General features: G+C 39.4%; 1 protein-coding gene across 26 annotated transcripts in view; it reads right to left on the reverse strand.

The window, feature by feature from the left end:
* Window positions 1-18,000, reverse strand: part of SNX29 (sorting nexin 29) — a 484,058-nt gene that overhangs the window by 285,556 nt on the left and 180,502 nt on the right. For 25 of the 26 annotated variants that reach the window (XR_005585770.1, XR_005585771.1, XR_005585769.1 and 22 more), the window contains exon 15: window positions 15,924-16,030. Coding sequence is in view for 16 of the 26 variants with exons in the window: in XM_039492890.1 (XP_039348824.1) it covers window positions 15,924-16,030 (107 nt within the window). In the remaining 10 variants the exon portion in view is untranslated. Of the gene's footprint in view, window positions 1-13,040; window positions 13,375-15,923; window positions 16,031-18,000 lie in introns of those variants that run through there. The other variant, XM_039492905.1, reaches the window with a different exon arrangement.

Genomic DNA, 18,000 nt, shown 5'->3' on the forward strand with positions numbered 1-18,000 from the left:
AAAGTCAGATGTATTTACAAGAAAAATAATGAGAAAACATTAAATTAGGCACTAGAAAGCAAACTATATTAGACTCAAAGCAAAGTTTCTCACCGCATGCTTCCAGCAGCATTAATGACCAAACTCTTCAGGTCAGGCCCCTGTCCCAGAGTTCAACAGGTGTTTCCTTTGTTTTCTCAGACGCGGACAATGAGATACGCAGGAAGGATGGCGGGAGGGGGGGTGTTGGGGTGCTTTTATAGTTTTTTTAGCCCGTTTGAAAAGCATTTCCAGCTGAGGACCAGGAGACAAGGTAGTCTGCTGGAAGAAGTAGACTCCATGCTGTATCTTTGCTAAGATGCAGATCTCTTTGTCCCAGTCCCCTTCCTTACCAAAGAATGGCCACTTAGTAGATAATGGCCCATTATCTTTGTTGACACCTGACTGGGTTGTCAGCTTGCCCTTTGTCTTTGAGAAACATTGAGAATTTTAACCATTCCCCAGACTTACCTGGGAAGCATACTTCAGTCATGATTTCACCTCATGTTCATAAGTTTACATATAACATTGCTATATGCACTTTACCATTACACTAGTGATCAGCAAGTTATGAGTTTTCAAATGATACCTCACACAGCATACTTTATACAAAGATTATTACAATAGCATGTAGAGTATGAACACAGGAGTGTATTCCGTTTCATACGCCCTGTTGAAGAAGAAAATATTACTTCAGGTAATTCCACAAAGAACTGCCCACTTTCTGGCTGCCATTTCTCATTGTTCTCAATGTGAGTAAGGTTAGAGGTTTCTTGCAGGAAGATGCCCCTTTTCAAAAATGGCCACTGTTCCAGATGGGAATGAAGCCAAGCTGCCATCAGGAAAGAGAGGCCACCATTAACCATAAGTTAACATTTTATATAAAAAGCCACGTGATTTCCTTTCTACAAGTGCAAAACGGTCAGAAATTTATAACCGCTGGTACCAGCTCTCTCTCTCCCCATATTATGAAAATGCTTCTAACTCTCCTGCAATATTATTTGAATACAGAATGGTGTCAATTTGTCCTTCACTGTCTGATTAAGAACAAATTACTTAAGAATCTTTTAAGTGTCAGATAAATGAAATCAAATACATTGCAATAACCCCTAAGGGCATAATACTTCGGTACTAGTTATAATTTTATCATTTTGCCAACATCAAATAATAATAATTAAACTAAAAGTTATCTTTAGTTTCAGCCTTAGGATAATTTGGTCATAAAGATTGTGCAATCTATAGTCAAAGAATTATTTTATTGCTGAAATAAATGACACTCCAACCCAGGATAAAAAATTTAAGACTGTTTTCAAAATTCCAATTTTCTACTTATTTATCTACTATTCAAACATCTATAATCACTTCTCATAAATATCCTTAAAGTGACTATTCATAAATTCCTTTTTGTTATTCCTTCTTTCTAGATACAAGAAACTGATTTTATTAACTACAAACCAGTACAGTCCAGTCCTTTTCAATTCAAAACATTTTGGGAACTGCATATTCATATCAGAATGTGCAATAAACCCTCCTGTGTCAGGTATATACAATATAATCTATATTGATAAAAAATGATTTCTCATACACAAACCAGTTCACAAACATTTCAGATCAGCACCAAGGAGGCCAGTCAGTATGTTTATAGGTTCTTCGTTGTGCTACTGAAATACATTTACATGCAGATAATATGGCCTTTGAACTATTTCTTTAATGTATTCGGCATCAACATGCTTCCTCCTCAACAAGAACCAATTAATACATTTGGATACCATCTATGTGTTTAATATATTTTCTGTACAAAATTAAAGGAAATTCTCACTAATCATTTGTATTTTATTTTTTCATTTGTCTCTTACAATTTGTACAGTCCAGACTACTGAATGGTGTTGCACAGTTTTAATATTTGAAACCCTACTGTGACAGGTTCTGTGCCTGAACAGCCAAACAAAGTTCACAGGATGCCCCAAATCAACTCTTTGGTGTTCCAGGTATATTTCAGGAGTCCTGGTTTAATCAGAGTATCAAAAGGTTGGAAAAACCTCTGGCTGCTGCATCCTTCCATTTACCCTCATATCCAGAGAAGTCTAACATTAAAATATACCAACCAGCGAAGAGAGCTGTGCTTATGTTTCCTCAAAGCTCCGGAACCTGGCTTCTGATCAGCAAATCCCGTCTCTCTCTCCTTTGGGAATGACACAGCCCTATAAGGTACTGAGGCTAGCTATTATCAGCCTCAACTCATTAAGTCCCAGCTGGGACTGCCTCCCTAAGGTGACTATATGAATCTTTTTGGGGAGTTAAAACCACAGACTTCCATCTGGCTCAATGGAACCTCTTTATACAGCCACTACTGAGGCAGGTGCAGCAAGATTAGGAGGTCCTGTATGGGGATACCAAAAGATGTGACAGCATCATACCTCCTCTGAGGGCACACATAGTAACCACAGGCCATATTTAATGAACTGATGCACATGAAGGGTGAAATCCTAGCCCTAATGAGGACAATGAGAGTTTTATCTTTGACTTCAGTGGATCCTGGATCTCACCTCCAGTACCTAAAATTGATGTTCCTCATTTTAGATAAGGTCTGTCTCCAGGTGTGTATAGTAACTGGAGATGTTAGCTTCAGTTCTAAATTCTAAAGTTCATGCTTCATAAGCATCAGCATGAGGCACTTCTCTAGTAGTTTGCAAGGAAACCACACTGTTCCTGCCTCCAACAACCTGCAAAAAGTGAGTGCATGAGCAGTTTTGTCCATGCATAGTCTTATACACTGGTCCAAACAGGAGACCTCTTACATGTTCATTCAAAATCAACACAAGTACACAGCTATCTGAAGCTTTCCTCTTGGCTGTCTACACTGGGAAAATGCATTGTGTTATAAAACATGGCTATTAGTTTAGGAGATTAACCACAACATGTGTTTTTAAATATGACTGTCCAAAGCTGGATATTTTCCATGAAACCACATAAAAAAATTTCACAAAAATGAGACTGTAGTATAAATGAAATATTTGCAACAAAGCCTCATGTATTCAGCCACTGCCGAGATTAGAATCAATTTCACAGGGATCTAACATGAAAACAATTAAAGGTTTCTAAAGTTTGTATCTTAATTGCCAACAAAAGCAAACAATTTAAAAACCTCCCTACTCATAGGAGAAGGATTATTTATTTATTTTAAAAAGAAAATGGCATAAGGTGGGTAAAATCTCCAAATAAATCTCCAAAAAAATAAAATTATCAAGAACTGAAAAACTACAAGGGAGTTGGGCACAGGGAAAAGAAAGCAGGATTTATTGTGGGGTGGGAAAGACTTCTAGAGAGAAAAACAAGTATAACTGTTCTTAGTGGCATTTAGTCAAGCACACTCATCCTCACTGCTGTAAGAGATGGTCCCCTCTGTCAGAATAGTACTGTTGTCAAGAATGGTTCTAGCCTTGAAAGCACTTCTTGACAATGGCTGGCAGTTCTCTATGGAGCACGTGTGAGTGGTTATACAGATGCCCGCTAGCGCTCATTATTTGTATTGTGGATTCTTGGTTCCTCGGACAGCTGGTGTTTGCCTTGAACTTGACTTTTTAAAGAACACTTTATGCTATTGATTGCATGATGTTTTCTATGGGTTGCTGTATCTATTCTTTCATTTTCCTGGTATATATAATTACAGAGCATTTGCCATCACATACTTTAGATGCTATATGCAACATTCCAGATTGTAGAAACGTAATACATCATTTATTGGTGTTTCAGATATCATTATGATTAAAATAATATTATGATTAAACATAAGACATCCATGATGCATCCATTTATCCATTGTTCTGTGTCTCTTTGGTAATCTGCCTCAATCACAGCAGCTGTGGATAAAGTTTTTTTGGGGGGGGGAGATTATTTACTTTAAATTGAAAAGTACTCTCGACCATTACATAAACTAATGACTGATAAACTCCAGCAGTTTGTACCACCATGAAGAAAATTGAGCCCACCTATGAAATCAACCCCTCAACCGTTAATTCAATTCACTTTATTTTATCCCTATTCAATAAAAGACCCAAATTCTGCTTCAAAATTTATAACTAAAATAACTGTGAACCTAAAAACCTCTCAATAGCAACTGGTAAAGGACTCACTGTTCTGTAACAGTAACTCCCAGCAAGCCTGACAAACTCACTACACTCAACATATTGTTTTTGCAATATTTATCTAAAGAAGGTGAAGTGAGGTATCCAATAAAAGCTTATGTGATACCAATTCTAATAATCAGATGTACATACAGATTATATTTAAGGAGTTTTGTTAGTGTACTCTTTTCATATGGAGTCAACCAAGAACATGAAGGCAGCTTGGATCCAGCACAAACAGAAGGGAATCACAGGTCATCCTGTAACTCTTCGCTGAAGAAACCCTTTGAATAGCAGGGAATGCTCATGAATGCTTGGATCCTTGACGACTGAAAACCAGCTAGCTCTAGAAAAGACTAAATCCTTGGGGGGAAATCTACTGTATTACTGTAGACCCAGGTTTCTTTTTATACTTTTGTTTTATAAGTAACCATTTCTGTTTCCATTACCCTTATTCACTCTCTCTTAAATCTTAGCCTTTGATAATAAATGTACGATTGCTTTCTCTATAATTGTATCTCAGTGTTGTGATATTATAAAGGACCTGAACCTGAATTCTACCAGTCAAGCTGTGTGTATACTGGTCCCTTAGGGACAGTAAACCTGGTAATTTCTGTGAGCGTCAAGTGACAGGGGCCCTATACTACAGGCGGACTCTGCGGTAACCTCTAAGACAAATGAAGGGCTGGCAGACTTCCTGAGGAGATTGTTTGAGTGGCTAACAGACTTGACTCGATGTCAGTTCCCTGACACCACCGCCACAAGCAAATATTCCTCTTGCTGGATGCGGGGGGCAACAAGGTGACTCCCAGTTGTGGGCAGCCCAAGAAAGCATCACAATGACCAATAAGTTTGTTTACTGATACCAGTATCTTCTCTATCCTTTAGAAAGAAACAAGGAAGAAAATGTATCCATTCACACCGCAAATTTAGGAGGTAAAAAGCAGCACAGGGATTTACTTCAAGAGGGAATAGCAATATATTAGCATCACAAACTAGCTTTCTCTTCAAAACAAATTATATGCATATATTACATAGTCAAAGCCACACTACCATAAAACAGCTTATTTAGGAAAGAATATTCAAAATAGCAATTGACATGCATTTGACTAAAGTTTTAAAGTAATAAACCACCTATTAGTGTGAGCTGAATTAACTTCAAGTTAGGTTATTTTTTTGCTGGTTGTCTGTTGATAGGTTTATTTGCTTTTTTATTGTCTTGAATCAAAAACTAAACTGGAAGCTGGGCTTCAGACTGGAGCATAATCAGTGGCTGCCAAAACCAGAAGAGCTGGGATATGATAATCAGTAAGACTGATGTAAGTGATAATCTTATTTCATAAATGAAAATTTAACAAAATAATAGTTAAAACTGTTTTCAAGGCTATTTTTGATCTACAGCCCATTGAGGTTCATGGAAAGACTCACTGACTTCAAATCGACTTTAAATCAGGCTTTTTAAAAGGATTTTTTCAGCATGATAACACACATGCCACCCATTTCTCCACTCTATGTTACAAATTAGAGATGGGCCAAATCTGGAACCCCAAATCGGAATCCCTAAGCAGCTCAAGAGATAAGCAGTGCAGATTTGAATCACCAGATCTGAACTCACCCCTACAACTTCAGTTCCAGGGGTGATATTACACTAATCTGGATGTAAATACTGCTCCCTTGGCCCATCCATAAATCACAAAACAGCACTACATAATACCATGGCAACATTTTAAAGATAATTAATACAGGCCTTTCTAAATATAGTAGTAATAGGTTTTAGTAGTGAAAAGGTGGTGCAGCATTAAGAATGTGTGAAATTACTTCAAGACATGCCTGAGCAATTTATCCTATGCCTCTCAAATTTATCAGACATATCACCTACACACACATACACATACCATTATTTTATATATAAAACATATCAGAAACCATCCTACACATTGTATTTTAAAGTTTAAGAAATAGCCAAAGTGTTCACAGCAACATTGTTATTCACACAGACCAATATTTTGTCAGGAACTTTCAGAAGATAGTTTTAAATGGTAAACACTTATCACAGCCTACTTTTCTGCTAACTGAATCCCAGCATCAGCGATTTTCGGTTTAAATAACTGGACAAAGAAAAAAATCTGACCAGATATGAGTGTATTAGCAAATGGATGACTAATTATGTGTATTGAATGATGGGACTGGAAGGGACCTCAAGAGTCCAGTCCCCTGCACTCATGGCAGGACTAAGTTTTATCTATACCATCCCTGACAGCTGTTTGTCTAACCTGCTCTTTAAAAGTCTCCAATGATGGAGATTCTACAATCTCCCTAAGCAATTTATTCCAGTGCTTAACCACCTTTACAGTTAGGAAATTTTTCCTAACCTAAATCTGTCCAACCTAAACCTCCCTTGCTGCAATCTAAGCCCATTGCTTCTTGCCCTATCCTCAGCGGTTAAGAACAACAATTTTTCTCCCTCCTCCTTGTAACAACCTTTTATATACTTGTAAACTGTTATCTTGCCCCCTCTCAGTCTTCTCTTCTCCAGACTAAACAAACCCAATTTTTTCAATTTTCACTCATAGGTCATGTTTTCTAGACCTTTACTAATTTTTGTTGCTCTTCTCCAGACTTTCTCCAATTTTTGTACATCTTTCCTGAAATGTGGCGCCCAGAACTGGACACAATACTCCAGCTGAAGCCTAATCAGCACAGAGTAGAGTGGAAGAATTACTTCTCATCTATTGCTTTCAACACTCCTACTAATACATCTCAGAATGATGTTTGCTTTTTTTGCAACTGTGTTACACTGTTGATTCATATTTAGCTTGTAGTCTACTATGATCCCAGATCCCTTTCTGCATTACTCCTTCCTAGGCAGTCATTTCCCGTTTTGTATGTGTGAAACACATGATTGTTCCTTCCTAAGTGGAATAGTTTGTATTTGTCCTTATTGAATTTAATCCTATTTACTTCAGACCATTTTTGCAAGTTGTCCAGGTCATTTTGAATTTTAATCCTATCCTCCAAAGCACTTACAACCCCTCCCAGCTTGGTATCATCCACAAACTTTATAAGTGTACTCTATGTCATTTAAATCATTGATGAAGATATGGAACAGAACCAGACCGAGAACTGATCCCTGCGGGACCCACTTGTTATGCCTTTCCAGCATGACTGTAAACCACTGATAACTACTCTCTGGGAACAGTTTTCCAACCAGTTATGCCCCCATCTTATAGTAGCTCAGCTAGGTTGTATTTCCCTAGTTTATTCATGCAAGGCAGTATCAAAAGCTTTTCTAAAGTCAAGATATATATACCACATCTACAGCTCCCCCCCTGCCCCGCCCCTCCGCATCCACAAGGCTTGTTACCCTGTCAAAGAAAGCTATCAGGTTGGTGTGACGTGATTTGTTCTTGACAAATCCATGCTGACTGTTACTTATCACCTTATTATCTTCTAGATCACTGCTTCTCAAACTTTTGTACTGGTGACCCCTTTCACATAGCAAGCCTCTGAGTGCAACCCCTCTTATAAATTAAAAACACATTTTTATATATTTAACACCATTATAAATGCTGGAGGAAAAGCGGGGTTTGGGGTAGAGGCTGACAGCTCACGACCCTCCATGTAATAACTTTGCAATCCCCTGAGGGGTCCCAACCACCAGTTTGAGAACCCCTGCTTTGCAAATTGACTGCTTAATTATTTGCTCCATTATCTTTCTGGGGACAGAAGTTAAGCTGACGGGTCTGTAATTCCCCAGGTTGTCCTTATTTCCCTTTTTATAGATGGGCACTATATTTGCCTTTTTCCACTCTTCTGAAATCTCTCTCATCTTCCATGACTTTTCAAAGATAGTTGCTAATGGCTCAGATATCTCCACAGTCAGCTCTTTGAGTATTCTAGGATGCATTTCATCAAGCCCTGGTTACTTGAAGACATCTAACTCGTCTAAGTAATTTTTAACTTATTTCCCTATTTTAGCCTCTGATCCTACCTTATTTTCACTGGCATTCATTATGTTAGATGTCCAATCACCACCAACCTTCTTGGTGAAGCCATTAAGCACTTCTGTCATTATTGTTTTCCCCCCCTCATTAACGAGCCTACCCTGTTCTTGGTCTTCCTCTTTCTTCTAATGTATTTGTAGAATGTTTTTTTTTTTTTTTTTGTCTCTCTTAGTTTTTTGATCCTTGATGATTGTTTGTTTTTGTTACTACCCTACCTGGCATTGGCCACTGTCAGAAGACAGGATACTGGGCTAGATGAACCTTTGGTCTGACCCAGTATGGCCGTTCTTAAGTTTTTATATTCTTGGAGAATCTGTGCCCTGCTGTGTTATTTTCCCAACAGATGTCTGAGTAGTTAATGTCCCCCATCACCACCAAGTCTGATGCTTTTGTTTGTTTTTTTTTTTTTTTTTTAAAAACTACTACTTCTTCTTAGTTAGGGTTGTGATTAGTAGAGGTAGTAGATACCCTTTATCAGCCTTTTTTTTTTTTTTTTTTTTTTATTTGTTTTACGTCTCTCTCAACTAGTCTCTCTCTTTCAATCCTCAAGCATTTTCCCAGTGTATACATTTTTTAATATATAATAACACCTCCTCCCTTCCCTTTTCTTCCTTCCCTTCCTGAGTAAGCTGTACTACTAATAATCCAATCAATATCATCATCCAATCAAATCAAATCAATCATGTGCTATGTGTATATGTGTATATTTATTTTGTTTTTTTTTTTTTTGAGTCTTTTCTTTCTTACCACGTACACTTCTCACATTTGTATACAGACATCTAAGATACTGAGTTGATTTCCCCCTGTCCCCATCCCTCCCATCCCCTATCCCCCCATCCCCTCCCCCATGAATGAGATGAGAGATTTGAAGAAGAAAGAAGTTGTAAAGAAAGATTGTTGAAAGATAGTAAGAGTTGAAAAGAGCTCACCCACCCATGGATATGTTATTTTAAAAAATAATAATTTTGACAGGAAAGAGACACAGTTCATCTTATCCATCAGAGTCCAGTCTGTCAGTAAGAGACACTCTGAATGAGTAACTTGGAGAAATCTCCCAATGCAGTGAATATTTTGAAACAACCGCACAGTATCACTGACTGGATTACTAGCTTGCTGTCTCTCATGCGCCTTTTGTATTATCAAATTTCGTAAGATTGCCAGTATGTCTTGGGCAGAGCTGGCTTTAGGGGCAGGCGAAGTGGGTATGCTATAGTTGGGGGGAGCCGTGTGCTCTGCCCATGTGTGGGAAGCCAGAAGTGACCAGAGGGACGTGGGATGGCTGTGGGCTCAGTCAAGATGTAGTTCCCATGTGACAGCTTGGAGCCCACCTTGAGCCACAGGCCAAGCACCAGGCACCACGAGTCACAGCAGCAGCAAATGCAGCTGCAGCAGAAGCTGAGGGAGCTGCCAGAGCTTCTGCAGAGCAGCTCCCGCGGACCCCCTAGGTAGTGAGTGTCAGGGCAAGTCACTGTCAGCTCCAGAGCCACCGCCACTGCTGGAGGGGGACCTGGGCAGGGGGGATTCAGACACTCTACACTTTAGCACCATGTCAGTGACAGGAAGAGGAGGATCTGGAAGGGGACAGACGGGAAGTGGGGAACTTGGCTCAGTGTCACTTGTGGCAGCACACCAGCTTCACAGCCAAATTATTCCTAAATGGACGTCTAGGCCAATGCAGCCAATCTCAGGGCCTTCCCTTGGAAAGAGCAGGGCTGACACTTGTACCATCACTCCTGGCTTTATGACAACAGCATCTGCAGCGATCCCCATAAAGATCCATGGATACAAGGGAATCAAATCCCAAATATGCCATGCAGCACCAGCCTGAGCAGTTGTTGAACATATCTTACCTACCAGACACCTGGTCTTTCCCCCTTTTAGATTGGCAGCTCATGGGGCCCTTGGTGTGTCAAAGTATTTTGACAGCAGTTAAGATACAAACTACAGGGAGCTCCAGATTCTTATTTCAGAGGGTGCCAAATTGGTCAGGCAGGAATCCCTGTCACTGGTATTAAATGGCACAAACAGTTGCCTTATTCCTTTGAAGACCCAGCATTGATCTCTGGTGGTGAAAAAGTAACAGGCTCTAGAAGCTTTGGTCTGTCCTGGTACAGCAATTTTTATTATCCAGAGACAGTGCCTCTTGCTGGGCATCTAATAACAGTGAGGTAAAATCTCGTAAGGTGGGCTTTCGGACAGAAAACATACACATGGAATGATTAAAGAAACCTGCCCTACCAGGCACCAGGGACCCCTTATACCTGTCCTAGGATACATTATAGGCCCCACTACACCCATCCCAGGCAATGCCAGGGCACTCTCCATTCCCCTTGTGCTCATCCCAGAAGATGGACTCCCACTTATCTGTTCTTTCAGATACCAGCCCCCCACCCTATACATAGCCACCCATTCTGGCAAGGGGCTAGGCCCCCATACACCCTTAGAAGGTGTTTAGGGACTCCCACATATCTGCCCCAGCAGAAGTTATGCACAGGGCTCGGTAACTTTAACACATGCTCCATGAATAGCGAGGGATCCGCAGGCAGAGCATCCAGGGGCCAGGGCTGCTGCAGGGGTGATCCCAGCAGAGAAGCCTTGCTCCATACCCCAGTCCTCCCAACAAGGGCAGTTCCACTCCTCTGCCTCCGTCTGGCTGCTGCTGCTCCTGCCCCTGCAGAGGGGCTGGGACCCCACCTGCCCACTCTGTTCTGCCCCGCTGCTTCTGCCCGGAGCTCACTGCCAAGCTTCCTGCACAATCCCAAATTAAATATCCCCCTCGCTGGGAGTGAGGTGTCAGCTGATGTCTCTTGCAGTGCAGTTCAAGTTTCTTCCAAAGGAAAGGTGCCAAAATACAAGTTCACCCAGGGTGCCATTTTCACTAGGGCCAGCCCTGGTCCTGGGGACAAGGAATTTGCCCGTATGCCATATTTTGCATTGGACCATAATTTCTTAGTGGGGAAATGAACTAAATTTTGATTGAGTATTACATTCAGAGTTTGCAGTCATTTTAATTGTGTGGTGCTGTAAGACAGCCAACTTTTTCAGAGAACTGCAAAAGTAAAAAATTATCTAATCTCACATTCTGTGTGTCTGGAAATCAACTCCTTAGGCATGACAAACAAGTATAGTGCAATTTTAGTACTTTTATATAACTTTAAATGTTTGAGGGAAAGACATGGTAAAGTATTACAAAGCCCTCTGAGAAACTCAAAAAAGAGAATCAAAGCTTTGGGGGAAACTTAGCTCTAAATCCTGAGCAATGTATTTCAACAGACATTTTTAGGTATAAAAGATAATAACTGGCTCCCGAATATGCCTTTGCACATGCTACAAAAGCCCAGGAGACATGGATATTCTCCACCCATTCTGGCTCTCCTCCATAAAGAAGTCATTCCACAAACCTCCCCTGAACAGAGGGCATTCCAGGGATCAGGGAACTGTGGTCCACAGTTTCAGTGCACAGAGCCTCTGTCCCAGCAATGGGTCCATCCCCTTTATTTCCCATTTCCTGACAGGAATAATCTGCATCAGGAAATAGAAGGCCCAATTTTAATTATTGAGTCTTTAGCAGCATCTTCGAAAGACACATTAGGGGCATCATGAGTAAATTTTTCGGCATAAGTTATAATTTAAATTTGATGAAATGCAAGTTTAAACCATGAATAAAATCAATCATGAATAAGGCCCTAAATTGTACAAGCCTGAAACTGCAAGGAAAGCTGAATTCTGTTCTCTGTAATTAGACATACTTAGGAAAAGTCACCGAAAAATTAGAGTGTCAGATATATTTTTTTTTCCAATTTTCCATTATGAGTGCTTATCTCTTCATTTCAGGAAATGTTCATTACTAGTCTATAGCCACAAAAAGAAAGACACTGTAAACAATAGTGTCCCTTATGGATATCAACCCAGCCACAGATCTTGTTTTTGTTTGCACATCCTGAACATCAGTCACAGCTGTTTTTTGTTTTGTTAACTAATCCTTAGCAATGCCAGCTCTGCTAGGACAGCAAATGTTCAGTGACTATTTATTTTGAGGGTAATTGTGATGAAAGCTATAAGGAGTTTACATTTCCCAGTAGGAAATGTAAGCTGGAAAAACTTCTGGAGCAGGTGAAATTATTTAAACTAATCTTTCAAAACCAATGCAAATCAAAACACTCGTGTTTATTCCTTATGTAAAACAAAATGACATTAACAGCACAAAGCAAAACATGCCTTATTGTGCATTTAAACTTGTTTAATTGTTCATGGACTTGCATTATACATCTCTAGAGTCCATTCTCCTTTTTACACAGGACAAGGTAAAATTTGAATCTGGTCTCATATTGTATGAGATTGACTAACAGAGAGCCAAATGTCAGGGGACAAACATTGCTCAATGTTACCCAAACACTCTGTCAACCACTCAAAATATTAGGGGCTCTGGGACTGATCTCAAACTTTTGCATTAGAAGAAATCATGGTACAAAGAATGATGTTCTTTATGTGGCTCTTTCTAAAGAGCGCCATAGAATTTTTCTAGTGTAGAATTTATGCAAAAATAAAACATCTCAATAAATATTCATAATGTTTAAAGCACTAAAAGTGTTTCTAATATGTTTAATATGGAAGTTTATTAAATCAGCTTTCTGATACTTTTTTGTATCTTCATTATATGTTTATACATTTCTTTTGTTAAATCAATCCATTCATAAAACAGCAATAAAGAATAATAAAATGTGTTTGAATAAAACTCCATTACAAATGATAAGAAGAAATTCCGATAATTTTAATATAATAAATGGTAATAATATGCACTCATGAGATATCACTAACAAAACTCTCCATAATGGAAAACCATGAAGAACAACTTCGGATATTACATTCTATTACATGAACATTTCAACTCAGCTTCTGTTATACCCATTTTTAAAATTTCATCAGCAATCAAGGCTTATCTCATATTTCTTTAGAGACTGCAGGATCCTGATCATCTGGTGACAAATTCATGAGCGGGTCTCTGACCTGATGTGAAATGTTCTACCAGCCAAATGGGTCCTGCAAGCAGTGTGCCTATAGCTCTGGATTACCTTAATCTGGTCATGCCAACAGACCCTTTCCTTCCCTCCAGATCCTGCTCCATCTCACTGCCACAGCAGCATTCAGCAGTGTTCCCCTGCCTACTCCTCAACTTGACAGCTAGAATGGGCCCGTGTAAAAAGTGACAGCAGAGTTGGTACCCTGCACTTGTTGAGAGAAAAAGCAAGGGGCAGTGTCAGTAACAGCACCTGGATTATTATAGAGTCATGTCCCCACTTTTGGCATATGAATCTATTAATACAACATCCTACACTGGGCAGAAAGTCAGGCTGCCTGCATTAGATATGGTTTGCAGCTAGGCTCTACAATGGAGCAGGCGTGTCCGCAATTCTACAGAATCAAAGGAATTCTGAGAGACCAGCTATTGGCAGCACTGTATGGAAACTTTGTAGTGTCACTGGCAAATCCTGAACCTCTGGGAGAACAATATAGCAGCTGAAACCAGGTTGGTTTTTTCATGTTTATCAAGACATTTTACCTGAATTCTTTACTAAGACATGCACCTCAGTCAGATTTGGCAACAGAAAAAGGCCAGATAAACCCATAAAAAGGGCATACCATTTGAGAAAGTGGTGACCAAACATAAAAGGATTACTTGTACTTGTCCAAACATGTTTTCAAAGGATAGTAGCCAGCTGTTCAAAGAATGGACTATTTTTGTCAGTATTCTCCCTATAGCTAGATGAGAGTTTGATTATCCAAGAGGTTTGAGCAGGTGGGGATACGTGTAGCCTCCCTCAGGAAAATAAAGCATGGTCAAAGATGCAGATTTAAGGTGACTTTGGAATGTTTGGGTACAGGCAGGCGTATACTGCAATGGTTAATTAATATTTTAAGGGATGTATGTGTTTGATCTTAACATTTAATTTTTTTTTGTCTCATAATTTCATTTTTATTGAACCTTATAACAAACATTATGGCGCTAATCCCCCCCCTTTTTTTTTAATAATAAGCTTAATAGCCTTCAAAGGTGGAGCTCATGAGTAAAGCTAAGATTTTGTGATGGATATTTTTAGTAAAAGTCAGAGATAGGTCATGGGCAATAATGAAAAATTCAGGGAAGCCTGTGACTTGTCCCTGACTTTTACTAAAAATATCCATGACAAAATGGGGAGCCTGGGCAGCTGCGTGGGGGCTCGGAGTTCCAGGGTCCCCTTCCACTGGTGGTTCTGAGCTGGGGGGTTCCAGCTCTAGGGTCTCCCCCACCACTTGAGGCAGCTGAGAGCGGGAGGGTCCCCACTGCCACTCGCAGTGGCTGGGAGCTGCGGGGGTCCCTCCTCCCGCCTATGGTGGAGGGGAACTCCCGCCATCTAAGGCTGCAAGGGTACCCTGCAGCTCCCTGCCTCCACAGGTGGCTGAAGTCACGGAGGTCTTCGGAAGTCACGGATTCCATGATTTCCATGACCTCCATGACCAAATTGCAGCCTTACTCATGAGTATCACAAGCTTTGTCAATATAGTTAAATCAGCAGAGCTTGTAACTTCTATCAGTCATTTCAGTATTAACATCACATCCATGAAACTCAACAATTTACACCAATGCAGCACTAACAGACTATGCCACAGTTCTGGAACATCAATTAGTAGGTGTTAAGAGTCCTCTGGGAAGTTACAAGTTTCACAAGCTATTAGAACTTTTAAGTTCCATAAAGTCTCAAGAAAGGTAAAAGCGCAGTTGGCACAGGCAACAACGCTTGTAATTTTATGAGGTCTTGAAGTGGAGTCTGTAACTTACATGAGGCCTGAAACATGTGGCTCAGGGCAGTTACAAACTCAGGAAGTAACACTGGCAGCAACTGTAACAATTGTGAACACTGTTTTACTCAAGATGACCCTCAAATAAGTTACCCGTGTCTCAAGGGATTCCAAGTATTACAAGCTGATTCCAAAATTAATAGTGTAATTCAATATCTTTTTAACATGGAAAGTAAACAAAACCAGTATTGTACACAATTTTTTTAAACTCAGAACAAGTATATATGATACATTTGAAACTGGTAAAGTGTAAGTCAATTTTGATACTAAAGTATGGATGTAAAAAATACTTTTCCCAAGAGGAAAAAAAAAAGTTACTTCTCAAAATTTCCATGGCTAAAAATTATAGCTTCTTCAATCAATTTACAACTTCTGAAATAAACAGTTCAAAGCATTAGAAATATCAGACTGTTTATTTAAAGAATTAAAGGGAGACACCAAAATTCAGGCTAAGAATGGAAATTGTCTTTCACCTTGAACTGTTAAGTCACTGCTATTATCTACATAATAAAATTCCAGGATTGTGAACCTGCGTGTCACTCTAAAGCCTAGAATGTCTGTTGAGTCATTGTGAAGAGATGGAAACAGCTATGTGGTTGGGAACTCGTTTTGTTCAGATTATCACAAGGTTGAATCATTACTGGGATTTGCAGTCTGTTACCATCCAAATGTTTAAATTCTCAGCCATTTTGACTTTGTGACTTACAACTGTGCAACAGCAAGGCCTGTATCTATGCCATGCCAAGAGCCCCAGACCATTGTGATATCAGAGATAACTCAACCAGTCACCACCCTGACTATACAGCTAATTTGAACACAACCACCTAATTGTTTGTATGAGATGGTGGATTACTTGGCCCAACTGCCACAGCTATCTGAAAGCATGGGCGTTCAGCTACTAGCTCCTTAATAAAACCTCTAAAGTGTAACAGATTCTTACCTCAATCAGTTTTCTTTCATAGGAGTTTGCTAGCTCTTCGTTGTTTTCTACTTGCTTTTGCTCAGGTATGGTAAATTCCCCATCAACATTCCAAAGGTTTGGCAGAACTAAAACAAAACAAAAACAAAAATACAAGAGTAGTCTACAAAGGAAATAAATGTAGAAGCATTTAAATCTCTTAAACAATCTTTCGAAAATGAACAGGTTTTAAAAAAATGTTGATGATAAGTATCCTAATATGGTGCAAATTGTATGTGAGTAATATCACTAAATAAACTAAATACTGAAAAAAGTAATTTCAATGCCAAGAGTGCTTTCTTATAATACTTAAGTAACTTCACATAATATAACAGCAAACATAAAAAAAGAAACTGATTAGTTATTTGTGTGCATGTTTCCCTAATTCATGCATGCAGTCAATATAATTTTACACTTTAACTCTTAATATCTCTGCCTATTTCTTTTCTATAACGCATTTAATTTTTTTTATATATTATCTGTATGATTTACAAACTTACAATTCCCATTTGTTCTGTGATTCACCTACTATGATTTGATTATTTATTCTTCACTAAAGGGGAAGCTGACCTTCAATACGTTTACACAACGTATTGATGGGGACAGACCTCAAGAATATTTAGTAAGAATCAAATAAGTAATGACCATTATTAAGACGTTAATAATTTTGTGTGCACGTTCTTAATAACTGTGTTCTAAAATTAGATATACAATTTTATTATTAAATTATTTAAAAGCCTGACCCAAAAATATATAACTACTCCCTAACTTGAAGTTTGCATAGTTTCAAAATAGCTGATTACATTTCCTTAATCAAGATATAAATGCTGTAATTTTGAAAAACCAATAAACTGTTGTTCAGTGAGAAAAAGTACTCCAAAACTCCATAATGTTGACTAAATTTTGTCCAACAAATCTCAGAAAACAATTCCATTTCCCTACAAGTCAATCAAAATTTTCTGAATAAACTATGATGGAGCCATGAAAAGAAAGTCCAGTGTTGCCCAATCTTTAGATTATATTGATTACTTACGAATCCCCAGTTATCACTTTGAGGGTTGAAAGGTTCTTGCCCCAAGATCAGGCCCAGTATTATTCAAATTATTATATAGCTGGGAACCCGGATGTGCACAGTTTCAACACTCACGCTATAGGAACGCTTTTATATTTACAAATATAGTTTATTAATACATTTAGCACAGTCACAAACACCCCAACTCAGGCCATGGCTACACTTGCAGATTTGCAGCGCTGCAGCAGGGTGTGAAAAAACACCCCCTCCAGCGCTGCAAGTTGCGGCGCTGCAAAGCGCCAGTGTGATCAGAGCCCCAGCTGTATGTTAATCCCCATAGGGAGGTGGAGTACGGACAGCACTGGGAGAGCTCTCTCCCAGCGCTGGCGCTCCGACCACACTCGTGCTTCAAAGCGCTGCCACGGGAGCACTCCCGCGGCAGCGCTGTGCAGCGCTAAGTGTAGCCATAGCCTCAGTAAGGTAGATCGAGATACTACAGAATGCACATCTGCACATCCCTATACTCTCACTGTCTGCTGTAGAACAACCTGAAATGTTAGCCATCATCTTCCTCCCCACCCTTACCTTCCCCATCATCAGTAGTGGCCATCATTCTGGAACCTCCCAAGGACTATATCTCTCTCTCCTACTGCCCCTAGACTGGGATACCACTTTTATAATACATTACACTGACACCACTATGTTGGTGCATATTCAGTAGAGGATTTCCCCCCTTTTCCTTATTTGTATTTCCTCCCCTTACTAATGTTGGAGTCTTTTTTTCCTATAGGTTAGTATATCAGTGATCTCAACTTATTATCATATACATCCATTCATTACTACAGCCCTTTCGTGGTTAGGTATCCCATTTGTTATTTCTGTCCTAACTGGTTATTTCGGTTCTCTCCAAGTTCCAAGTTGTGGTGTACCTGTTAAGTTTAAAAGGGTATGAACTTAGGAAAGCCCCTGTGCCAACCTGCATTAACGCATGCTATACGTTAAAGGTCGCAGCCATATACGGACCTTATGCTTTAGCTCATCACCATC

This window comes from Mauremys reevesii, linkage group 10 (genome assembly GCF_016161935.1).
Source record: "Mauremys reevesii isolate NIE-2019 linkage group 10, ASM1616193v1, whole genome shotgun sequence".
NCBI lineage: Eukaryota > Metazoa > Chordata > Testudines > Geoemydidae > Mauremys > Mauremys reevesii.